The following is a 12,905-nucleotide window of genomic DNA, read 5'->3' as shown; positions in this document are numbered from 1 at the left end:
TATCTACAATTAGAAATTTCCTTTATTATCACCTTAGATGATTATGGATTCTTGTGAGATGTGAACTAGTTATATTTTTTTCATACATAGATCAGGATTAATATTTAATTATCTATAATTTGAGACATATGATATATACATGAGGGTTTCCTTATTTGGATTATTTCGCTCGACGTATTACATCTCATGTTGTAGATTTTTAAGAATTAATTCCATCTAGTTGTATGACCTTATTACACGGATGTTTATGGATTCTTCTGATTGTTATGCTCTAGAGGTGGATTGCATCTAACTTGTTAGTATTCCAGTTGCATGTTTCTATTCATTATTGTTGTTATTGCATTTGGTCGCTCGACCGTTTCTATTCTTCCTGTTACGATCTCGCCATGTGCCATGCACGCTGACGTACTCCTGTTCTCTCGAGTTGTATGTCAGATTTGGAGGATGAACATATTCAGTATGAGCCAGCGTGTTCTCATCAGGAGTGCTTTGTAGACAGAGCAGAACAAGAAGCCGAAGCTTAGTTATTTCCTTTAGTTGTTCGATAGTCCTTGTTTACCTTTATAGAACCTTCCATTTCCGCTTGATAGATGTATTTTTATGTTCCTCCAGTATTTCAGTTTGATTATTTTGTATCAGTGCATGTTTGCCCTAAATATTATGTCTGGGATGATATTTCAATTGTGATATGTATCATTTTATTCTGAGTTGTTTATTATATTCTCGCTACTGTGATCAGGGACCTGTGCCTTTCGCTTTATATTATTTGACGCTTAGCGTATTAGATTGAGTAGAAGGTCTAGTACTTATTTCTCCTCAGTCTAATACGTCACGGGCTTGTTAACGTTCCGGTTCCTCGGTATTTTGGGAAGTGGGACATGACACTTGTTGCATGATTGACTTTAATGAGAGTTGCATTAGTGCTCAATGAAACCACACATATTAAATATTCATCCATTTTGGTTGTTGGAGAAGTTAAGAGGAAACAGTAACGAACATTTTGGTTGTTGAAGATCTTTAAGTAAAATCTAAAGAGGGAATGAGATATGAAAGAGAACCTATAAATGTCAAGTACAAAATGTTACCCCATTATTTGGAGAGAACTTCTTATGTTTCCCTTCAATTTTATTTCCCTCTAAAAAATCTCTCCTATTATTGCCCTTAATGCAAATATTCTCTCTTCTCTTGATCTCATTATTTGTCACTTCTTGGACTGCCACCTTATGATGAATAAGACAAAAAAAATTAACAATCCACAAAAGGGTAAACTGGGCATTAAACAAAAATATAGTATAAGTACTTTATACTTTCTTAGACTAGGTGTGTTTTAGCATGGATACTTGTGTCCAAGTGCTTAAATGTGTTTAACTTTAGTTAAGAATGAGAAGTGCTTAACTTTTTACAAATTGCTCGCTACAAGCAATTTTTCCTAAAAAAATAATGCAACTACTAATGAAGTGCCTCAACAAATCACATATCTTAATAAAAAATTGATGGACCACACTCAAATAAGTAGATGGCAAAACAACTATATCACATGTAGAGCTAAATTATTTTCAGTCATATGTGCGGATAGAATATTAGGAGTACTTGTTCGGTTCATTTTCAATCATAAATTATAGGAAAAATTAAATAATGCCAATGTTAGTTTCGTACTAAATAATTTAGTATTAAATTAATAATCAAAATCTAATTGAATAAAATATTTCTAAAAAGAACTGTTAGGAAAAGTACTTTATGTAGGAGAGAGAAAGAAGTAGGATTGCTAGAGTGAGGTACGTCAAGTGACGAATCTCCTTAAAACAAATTACGCCCTCTGCTATGGTACTTACAGGATGATAGGACGCTGCCTCCCAAGATACAACACTCCTTCACAGCTTCGAAGAAGCACTTCTGCAAAGCTATACTAGCGAACCAAAGCTAACCGTGCCTTCCACCACTTGACCGGAAAGGAAAACAAATGGAAGAAGAACGAACACAAAATTTAGATCTCTCTTAAACACACTGGATTTGATTCAATGTTGAGTGTTATGGGAATGAGATTTTGGGTTCCTTTTATAGGGACTAGGTGTCTTTTGAAGACATCCCTTCACCAAAGGATGCACCCATTCGGAATAAAAAGAAGTGACTGTTCGGGTTTGAACAGACACAACTCAACCGAACAGTTGCGACTCTTCGTAATTAGATGCACCCATTAAACTTTAGTTTTGGTCCATCTTCCGACTTGAATATCTCATTCATTCGGAAACCGATTTGGACCCATTAAACTTTAGTTTTGGTCCATCTTCCGACTTGAATATCTCATTCATTCGGAAACCGATTTGGACAAGTGAGTATACCAGATTCGACTTGAATATCTCATTCATTCGGAAACCGATTTGGACAAGTGAGTATACCAGATTCATTGCCTTTGAATCAAGAACGCGTTCAAACTCACTCCAATCTATTTCGGACAGTGGGACCCAATAAAAACCTTGGCTCAATTTGCCTAAAAATTCACTTGGAAAAATCCAAGTTTCCCCAGTAGACAAAAAGTGATTTCCATGTATTTCTATAAATTTTTATGGAAAGATTTTTGGTAATGTGGAAAAGTAGGGTTTCTATGTTTAATCTATATTTTGTAGTTTGGTTCCAAAGCAGAAAACATGGAAATCCAAAATGAAGAAAATGTTTCTTTCTTTTCCTTTTGTTTGATTTGCTGGAGATCACTTACTAAAAAATGGAAACGTACCACTTAATAGAAACTGTGAGAATAAAAAATGGGTTGCAAGGAATAAAAAAAAATAAGAGTATCAAATATCCATTCCAATGCTGCCCATAATGAGAGGAATTGAATTTCTATTTTTTTAATAAAAAAATTCCTCTTTTCCCACTTTATGGAAACCCTATTCTATAAAAGAGAGCTAAGCTACACCAAACAAAGTTTTAAGAAATCATGAGAAAATAATTTATGTATAAAATTGCTTCTGTCAGGTACGTTTCCATCAAATTTCTTTAAAAATTAAGTTAACCAAGCACCCCCCTTAGTTTCAATGAAGAGAAGAACGAGATGAATGCTTTTTGGAAACGTCAATTTCAAAATTAACTTCGAAGAATTTAGAAGTAAGACAGTGGAGATGAGGAAAACTAATAAATATTAGGGTGATTATTTATTAGTTTGACATGGTTGAGAAAGTTTACTTCAAAATAGTTTTATAAAGATTAATTATCTAGAATTTGAGAGCAGCGGTAACTGCACTATGTGTGTGTTTGGTTAGGAGAAGTTGGAACAATAAATATTGATGGTGTTCAAACATATAATGTTGCAACAGTCTTGAATTTAAGTGTTGTTCAACTCTTTTTTTTTTGCTTATTTCATTGTTGCAATAGCTTTTTGGTGTTGTAACAACATCTAGCTAAACAAGAGTTTAAAATTGGACAAATTTTTAAAAAAACCCTTTTTTCAACTTTATTGGGAAAAATCGACCGTTTCATAAAATAATTAGCAAAACCGACCGAAAAAGGTCGGTTTTGCAATTTTTAGAGCTGCACGGGACTAGTAGTCCCGTGCAGTCCACCTACCCCACCAACCCCCCATTTCTTTCGTTCGTTCTTTCTTTCGTTCTGTCGTTCTCTTCTCGTGACCACTCCCCAAAAAAAAAAGAAACCTAACCTCGGTCGACCCCCGCCCCGACCACCGTAGTCGCGCCGACCCCGCAGCCGCCCCATGGCCGCGCCTTCGACCCCCTCGTGACCAAGCTTCGACATCCCCAACGCTTTTTAATTTTGCTGTTAATTTTTGAGAGGGATATTCAAAATTTTGCTAGAATTGGGTGAATAATGTGTGATTTGGGAGTTAGGGTTTAGTTTAGCAATTATTTACATATGAGAGGGTTTAGCAATTATTTACATATGAGAGTTTAGCAATTATTTTTTAGAGGGATATTCATCAAATTTTGCTAGAATTGGGGGTATAGTGTTTTGGCTGTTAATTTTGCTGTTAATTTTGCTAGAATTGGGTAGGATTAGATTTTATTTTGTGCAATAGGATGAATAATGTGATTTGGGAGTTAGGGTTTAGCAATTATTTACATATGATTAATAATAATTAGGGTTTAGCCATTATTTGGGATTGATTAAGGTAATAAATTTGATGCTGATTTATTCAGATATTAATAGATTATTTGCATATGATGGACTGTGTATTTTTAGTTTCGATGACGAACTCCATACCCATTATTTGTTTCTTTAATGGGAGCCTCGGCGTCGGAGTGAATAATTTGCCGGTGTATGATGGAGGTTCTCGGAAAATGTTCATGCTATCTAAGTCGTGTAATTTTGATGGAATGACTAGGGAAATACACAGAGTTACTAAAATTAAGAAAGAAGAATATACAATTCGGGTGTTCTTCAACTGTCCGATAAATGAGAGTAGAACTATTACCGTGGAGATTACCGAAGGTGAAGAATTGAATGACATGAAACAATTAGTCGAGAAGCAAGCGTCAATTGAGTTGTTTATTGAGAAGTATCCGATTCAGAAATTTGCCCAAGTTTCACGACCTCAATGAGAGTTTTCTCGGATGCTTGACTTAGACAACGAGTCGATTGGTTTTATGACATCTCCAAGTCAAGAGCCATGGTCTCAACCACAACATTTAAGTGAGTATTCTATCGGTGGGACGTCAACTAATATATTTAACGACGCTTCAGGTCATGTTACGGGTTACCCACCAATCGGAGCAATTATAGATGATGAAATGATTCAGACTATATTGAAGAAGATGGCGTGCAAATTGATAGCATGCATGTGGCAGCTGGAATCGATGATGACGCCCGTTGGATGAAGCAATTTAACGTTAACAATGATTATGTGGAAGCTGAAGATCCGTTGCCCGACGAGTTTCATAATGAGGATTGGATAAATACTTCTTAAGCTGGATTTGTTGATGTTGGGCCAAATTTACAACGACCTGAGGACTTTACTTTTAAAAAAGGGGATCTATTCGAGAGCAAGGAGGCACTGATCTTTGCAATCTGAGAATGGTCCATCAAGAATCGGGTCAAATTCAAGCCGGTAAAAACTAATGCAACAAACTACAATGTGAAATGCTTCTTTAACGATAAGAATGAAGTAGAGAACGCAAATGAGCAAGATGAGAGAAATAAAAAATGTCCTTGGTTGCTAAATGCCGCCGTGAGAAAATCATCAAATGTGCAATTTGTAATATGTAGATATTGCGGATTTCACACATGTTGCAACCCGTCGGTGGATGTCGATGATTATTCTGCATCTTCTTCTTATATATGTAAGCTAATTATGCCTGAAGTTAGAGCTAAACTTGATCTGAATGCAGGTCAGATATTTCAGAGGGTATATGACATGCGGGGGATTAAGATATCTAAATATAAGGCATATGATGCAAGGAGGAAAGCGTTGTCTAAAATTTTTGGAGATTGGGAAAAATCATATGAATTACTTCCACAGTATCTTAAAGCTATCAAACGAAATAATCCGGGTACTGAATACGAAATATTATCCGAAGAGATTGCACCGGGTATGGAGAGGTTCACTCGCGTGTTTTGGGCATTTGGTCCTGCTATTAAGGGATTTACTTTTTGTCGTCCGCTATTGAGCATTGATGGTACACATTTATATGGAAAGTACAAAGGCGTGCTTCTTGTAGCGACCAGTGTAGATGCAAATGGCGGGTTATTTCCTCTAGCATTTGCAGTCATGGAGGTGGAGGATACGTCTAGTTGGAAGTGGTTTTTTGAACTTATATACAAGTGGATTCCAAGTGTCCGTGCGCCAAGAATAATTACCTTTATTTCGGATAGGATGAAAAGAATTATAAGGGCGTTACATAAGGGTTTTAGTGCACCACATCACCATCGATATTGTTTAAGGCATATAAGAGATAATTTCAAGAAAAAACACGGTGAGATTAATTTGCAAAATCTTTTGTGGCAAGCCGGGTGTGCGACCGACACATTAGTGTATGAACATTGCAGGGAGAAAATCAAGTCTTTGTCATTAGATGCACATAATTGGATTGAAAATAACTTGAAGCCCCAATTCGAGCATCAGTGGGCATTATGTAAGGATGAGGGTGTGCGGCTTTGCATGATGACGACTAATTGCTCCGAGAGCTTTAACGGCGTTCTTAAAGGAGCACGAGCTATGCCAATACAATCTTTGGTTACGAGAACATTCTATAGGCTAAACGCATACTACAACAAAAGGCGTGGTGATGACATAGACTGGACAACACGTTACACACCAAAAAATGAGTCCATTTTGTATAGAAGAATTGAGGCAGCAAGATCATGTTAAATTACCGTATTCAACGACAACGAATGGCGGGTACAGGATTGTGACGGTATCTACACTGTTAAACTATTTGATGTTGATTGCACTTGCACATGTAACATACCACAACTTCAAAAAATACCCTGTGCACATGTGCTTGCAGCTTCTTCTAATCAGCCGGGAGATGCTAGAATTCCCAGAAATCGGTATTACTCGCCTTGGTATTCAACAGCTCACTATCAAAAGACATATAGTGAGAGTTTTCATCCACCTGATGATAGTCGGTATTGGCCTGAATATAATGGACCACGTATAATTCCACTTCAGTACCGGAGACAAGCAGGTCGACCACGATCTGTGCGAATTAGGGGAACCATGGATCAAGGGCGAGAAGGAGTGGTCAAGCATAAAAATGTAGTTTTTGCAAACAACCGGGACATACTCGACCTCGTTGTCCATCTAGACACAATAGATAGCAACTAATTGGTAATTTATATCATTCTTTTATTTTTATATACTTTAATAAAGAAACTGAATTACTATATGATTGATTATTGACATGTGTATAATTGTATGTGCAGGTTTGTACACCATGGATCATGGGCTGGTTAGTGATGAGGTCTTATATGACCAAGCTCAGCATCGTTCACATATTATATCTTGTACAGAGGTAATTCAGTTACTTTATAATTGCAATATTTGCATTTACATAATATTGTATTCTTATACTATCATTTGCTGTACAGAGAGGAGGGAGTATCGTTATGGTTGATCATAGCCTCAGTCATAGCCGTTGGCAGTTAGAGGATGAGCGTATCATATTAGCTGTGGCACGGGCTGGCTTCTTGGCTTGTTCAAAGCTTCGTTGGATAAAGCTCGATTGGCCCCTACTGGCCGCGTTGATGGATAGATGGAGACCTGAGACCAATACTTTCCACTTTCGGATGGGCGAGGCTACCATTACTCTACAAGATGTAGCCGTGATACTCGGTCTCCGTATAGATGGTTCGTGCATTACCGGCACTGATAGTGTTGTATGTCAGACAAGATGTGAGCAGTTGTTAGGTGTAGCTCCACAGTCAATGCCTCGAGGAAATATTAAGTTAAAGTGGTTGAGAGAGACCTTCTCAGTACCGTTGCCTGTTGATGCCCCACAAATTTTGGTTGACCAACGTGCACGTGCATACATTATGCACATGATTGGTACTATATTATTTCCAGATTCAAGTAAAGATAAAGTGCATGCGAGGTATGTGTATTTATAATATGAATCTGTATTTCATTGAATTAGCTTATTTTGATAAATTGGAATATTGTGAATATGCTAGGTGGTTACCCCCTCCTCGAGGACTTGGACGCATGTAGTACAAAATCGTGGGGTAGTGCCGTTTTAGCATACTTATATAGAGATGTCAAAAGTGGCACTTATGCAAAACAGTGAGCTTAAAGGGTGTCTAAGCTTATTGCAAGTATGGGCATGGGAGAGACTTCATTTGAAGCCGAGACTATGCACGCATTTACAATTAGATGGACAAATTCTATTGGGATGCAGATATTGTATTTTTTATGTAGCGAATATAATTGTAGTTATCATTGTGGTACTAAATGTATGACAAACATTTTTTTGTAGATGGAATGTCGAAAAATGCTATGACGAGACCCCGGCTAGACAATTGGATTTCTACCGGAATGAGCTTGACCGTATGAAGATTTTTCAGGTAATTCTCACCGAAAAACATGCACTTTTTCTTCTACATACTGAAAACCCAATTCTGATATGCAACTGTATTAAATTATTGTAGATGGAATGAGAGCCCTACACCTAATTTCTACCTCAGCTACCCCCAATATGCACAGAATACCAAGTTGTATGGAGAGCTAGAGTTCCTCTTATATGTTTGGAGATAGTAGAAATGCATGTACCGGACCACGTGCTTCGACAATTTGGTCGTGCACAACATGTTCCGCAGTTTGTTGAAAAGATAGAGAGGAAGGCAAAGAAAGGAGGCCAACAAATAAACTGGATGATCGTGCATCAAGCTTTTATACACAGATGGAATGATAGGTATTTTTGTATTGTCAACCAAATTGAACCAACTCCTCGGGAATCAGATTACTGCACTTGGTATTGGGGCATAACCCGAAGATGGATACTTCATTCGACCACAATACCGCTTGAGTCGCAAAGAGGATATGTGCCCCGGGGTATAATGAGAGAGAATTAGTAAGTATTTTCATATTTTGATTTAAGTCCATTTTTATTGGTACTTTATGTGTTGAAAAATTTGCAGGTATCAGCAATAGATGACGTTCAAACTCTTGCAAATCGTGGCTTGGAATTGGCTCGAGCAGGTATGATAAAATTAAATCTCAAATTTACATTCTGTAATATCAAATTTAATATGAAATTTTGTTTTTGAACTATCTATCGCAGATAGAAATCCCGAAGCACATGAACATGTATCAATATATCAGGCTATAATGCAGAGGCTTCAACAAGCCTTATACCGAACTCACGAAGATCGTCATGATGGACGGGAGGTAACGCCATTCGTATATACACGACAACAGCGACAAAGTCGAGGACGACGCAAAAATGACGATGAAGCTGGACCTTCCCAACGTGTCGACGATGGAGCTGGACCGTCACAACCACAAACGCAACCGGATCACGAACTCGTCGAAAGGCGGTATGGAGGACGACGAAGCCAAAGGAGGAGGAGGAGAGTTCTTGGATGTATGTAAACTACAGGTTATATACATTACAAAACTATTTAGGGATGTGATTTTTGGATTTGTAGTCGATAATATCGTGTGATATGTTTGATTTCTAAGTGGGTTTGTGGTGTTATTATGTTGGATTTGTTAGTGGGAGTTTGTGGTGAGATGTGATTTGTTTGATTTGAAATGAGTATGTGGTGAAATCAGTATGTAATAAGTTGAAGTGGGAGTTTGTGTGGATGTATGCACAGGGACTACATGAAATGCAGTGGTGAAATGAGTATGTGACTTGTTAGAGGAAGTTTGTGTTGATGTATGCACAGGAACTACTTGAAATACAGACAAAAAGCGCACAAAAATACGCACAACAAGTGCACGGGACTGCTAGTCTCGTGCACTTGGTGTTCGCTCTCTCTGCTTAAAAGTCGGGACTAGCAGTCCCGACATTTAAGCAGAGAGAGCAGTTGCTGGAACACCAAGTGTACGGGACTGCTAATCCCGTGCACTTGGTGTTCAGCAGCGGCTACCCTCTCTGCTTAAAAGTCGGGACTAGCAGCCCCGACTTTTAAGCAGAGAGGGCAGCCGTTGCGGAACACCAAGTGCACGAGACTAACAGTCCCGTGCACTTCGTAAAAGACCCTCCGCTGCAAAACCGATCCTTTTCTTCTGAAAACGGTCGGTCTTGCTAATATTTTTCAGTTTAGGTCGATTTTGCCTATTAAATTTTAAAAATGATTGGTTTTAAAAATTTCTCCTTTAAAATTTTTGATGCAGTCGGAACAACATGGGGTTCCAACTACAATAAACCAAACATATACCCCATAATTTCTACACTATTTCTACACTATGCTGAGGTGGTGCTGGTATGTCATTGTTGACTGTACCTTATTAATTATCTGTTATATTTGGAAACTAACAAATCTGCCAAAATTTAAATTTTCTAAAAGAGCTTTTTTATATTCTTCTTCTTCTTCATACATTCTTATTTTGGAAAATAAGAATGTATTTTCTAAAAGAGCTTTTTCCTTTCCGAAATCTTTTTCGTTTTCGATCCTTTTTCGTTAAGGGGCTGTTTGGTTCGCTATTATAAGGGGTGGAAAACTCAGAAATCCCCTCCACGTCAGATTTTTAGCCCTCCACGTCAGATTTTTTGTTTCCGTCTATTTCTTTGTGCCGATTTGGTTCGCTCGGATGGAAGAGGGAAAACTCTGCTGAAATCGCCGGCAGCTCAGATTTTTTTCCCTCTCCGATTTCCTTCCCCAACCGAGTGAAATTGATGAAAACTCTGCCATGTCAGATTTTTTCCTTCTTTGCTTTGTTTACAAAAGTTTTCCTTTTTTTTCTATGCGAACCAAACACAAGAAAAATAAATACATTGGTTTCTCACCAATTTTTATGTGCGAACCAAAACAAAACAATCTATTTCTTGGAAAAGTTTGAAAAACTCAAAACTTATATTTCTTTACATGGAATTGCATTTCCCTATATCAAGGAAACGAACCAAACAGCCCCTAAGCGGCAAAAAAGGAGAGAAGAAGCTACAATGAACAATGTTGCCCTACTATAGGTTTTAATTAAGAGGTGATGTTCTCATTTTTACTCAAAAAACAAAGAGATCTCCTCGCAACAAAAACAATTGCAAGAATACATATCTTGTTCACGAAACCGATGAATTTTTTAAAAAAATGAAAATTTTGGCAATTTTTATATCCAAATAGTAAAAGACATTTAATATGGTACACCTTAGCAGCGCCATCTCAGAGTAGCGTAAAACTAGTGTAGAAATTATAGCTCAGTTATCATTTTCCAATTTGAGTACGTGGCCTGTACTGTGGAAAACCTCCACGGGATTAATTTAGTTTAGATTTAAATTTTAACTGAAAAATATCATAATTTGTAAAATTCTAACTGAAATATATCGAAGCCGCCATTTTTTCCTCCTTTCCGTTTTTTTCCTCTCTCTCTCTCTCTCTCTCTCTCTCTCTCTCTCTCTTTAGTTACTAAGTATTGAAAGAATATCAGCAATGAGTAGATTTAGGATATATAATAAAAAGATCAAATTTGGTAGTTTGCAACATTCTTTAAATGACCGAATCAGATCCATGAATCTATTCAGATAATTAATTATTTGGATAAGGATAAAAAAAATAAGATATTATGACACCGTTTCAGGAGAAAATCTTGCGATTAGTTAGGATTAGTTTCTGGGAGATAATAATATTTTCCTCTTTCAGAATGCCTATAAATAGCGAGCTGAAGCCTTCACAGTTTTCTCAAGAGAGAGTGAGCCATGGCATTCTCAAAATCTGTCTTCTTAACTCTAGCAATATTTTTAGCTTGTTTTTCTTTACGCTCATCAAATGCTGCTGATGTTTCTCACGATGGACGGGCGATAAAGATCGACGGCCAGAGAAGGATTTTGATCTCTGGCTCTATTCATTATCCTCGGAGCACACCTCAGGTTTTTTTTTTTCATTTTCTTTTAAATGGATTTATTTTATTTTTTTTTCTTTTTTGCTTTTGTGGGTGAAATAATAACTAATTAGTGCATGTATTTGTTTGTTATTTCGTGCAGATGTGGCCTGAGTTGATAGCAAAGGCAAAAGAAGGCGGGCTTGATGCTATAGAGACCTATGTGTTTTGGAATGCTCACGAGCCTCAACGTCGCCAGGTTTCTAATTTATCTTTTTTTTATGATTATCAAATATCAGCTAATGCTGATATTGTTTTTTTTTTGTTTCTCCCCTCAGTATAATTTCGAGGGAAGCCTGAACATCATCAGATTTCTTAAGGAAATCAAGAGTGCAGGTCTATATGCTGTTCTACGTATCGGTCCTTACGTCTGCGCGGAGTGGAATCATGGGTAACTTCAAAATTATGGAAATTAATGCACAAGCATTTTAGTTTATACGAATAAGGTTCGTTTACCTATTTTTATTTCTACATTCAGTGGACTTCCAGCATGGTTACAAAAGACTCCTGGGATGCAGTTTAGGACAGATAACCAGCCTTTCAAGGTGTTTTTTTTTAAAATAAAAATAAAAATTTCCTTTATTTTTTAAAAAAAAATTATTTATCGACGGAATGTTCTACTGAGCGTAATTCATTTTATTCTGCAGAATGAAATGCAAATCTTTGTTACTAAAATTGTAAACATGGTTAAGGCTGAAGGCCTTTTGGCGCCCCAAGGAGGCCCTGTCATCCTCACTCAAGTATGAATTATTTTATTTAGTTTTAAATTTGAAAATTATTTAAATTATTGCGACTAATGGTTTTATATATTGTATTAAATTAGATTGAGAATGAGTATGGTAACATCGAAGGCCCTTATGGAGATGCTGGGAAAAGATACGTCCAATGGAGTGCAAAAATGGCTGAAGCTCTTAATGTTGGTGTACCCTGGATTATGTGCCAACAAGATGATGCTCCTCAACCAATGGTAAATCATAAAATAATAATTTTTCAGTTTTTGGTAAGTAAAATTAAAAACAATTTATAACCTGTTTTCTTAATTTTGTTTTAACAGATCAACACTTGCAATGGTTTCTATTGTCATGACTTTGAACCAAACAATAAGAACAGTCCTAAAATGTGGACAGAAAATTGGACTGGCTGGTGGGTTTTTCTTAGAAAAAAAGTTATTTATATTAAAACCACATTAATTTCTTCTACTAATACTGGCTATTTGTTATAGGTTTAAAAATTGGGATGCACCAGATCCTCACAGGCCTGCTGAAGATGTGGCTTACGCTGTTGCTCGATTTTTCCAAACTGGTGGAACACTTCAAAATTATTACATGGTTAATATTCCATGCCGATAAATATATATTCATTTTAATTAATTTTGTTATTTTTTGATAATTATGCTTTTTTTCCACCGAAACTTCAGTAT

General features: G+C 36.8%; 2 protein-coding genes across 2 annotated transcripts in view; both read left to right on the top strand.

Moving 5' to 3' along the window:
* On the top strand, window positions 5,300-6,316 carry LOC109831538. The gene has a single exon (XM_020398877.1). It carries the CDS (start codon window positions 5,300-5,302, stop codon window positions 6,314-6,316), a length of 1,017 nt encoding a protein of 338 aa, XP_020254466.1.
* LOC109831529 (beta-galactosidase-like) overlaps window positions 11,303-12,905 on the top strand; it is a 4,248-nt gene continuing 2,645 nt past the window's right edge. The window contains exons 1-8 of the mRNA XM_020398865.1: window positions 11,303-11,474; window positions 11,589-11,684; window positions 11,764-11,876; window positions 11,964-12,030; window positions 12,133-12,225; window positions 12,309-12,452; window positions 12,540-12,628; window positions 12,708-12,826. Of these exons, the coding sequence (XP_020254454.1) occupies window positions 11,304-11,474; window positions 11,589-11,684; window positions 11,764-11,876; window positions 11,964-12,030; window positions 12,133-12,225; window positions 12,309-12,452; window positions 12,540-12,628; window positions 12,708-12,826 (892 nt within the window). The 5' untranslated portion in view covers window position 11,303. The remainder of the gene's footprint in view (window positions 11,475-11,588; window positions 11,685-11,763; window positions 11,877-11,963; window positions 12,031-12,132; window positions 12,226-12,308; window positions 12,453-12,539; window positions 12,629-12,707; window positions 12,827-12,905) is intronic.

Source organism: Asparagus officinalis, chromosome 1 (genome assembly GCF_001876935.1).
Source record: "Asparagus officinalis chromosome 1, Aspof.V1, whole genome shotgun sequence".
NCBI classification, from domain to species: Eukaryota; Viridiplantae; Streptophyta; class Magnoliopsida; order Asparagales; family Asparagaceae; genus Asparagus; species Asparagus officinalis.
The sequence above is the reverse complement of the archived record's forward strand: the minus strand, read 5'-3'. Positions and strand labels throughout refer to the sequence as shown.

Excerpts from the sequence above, each read along its gene's own strand:
- LOC109831538 (XM_020398877.1), top strand. The coding sequence starts at position 5,300 with ATGCCTGAAGTTAGAGCTAAACTTGATCTGAATGCAGGTCAGATATTT.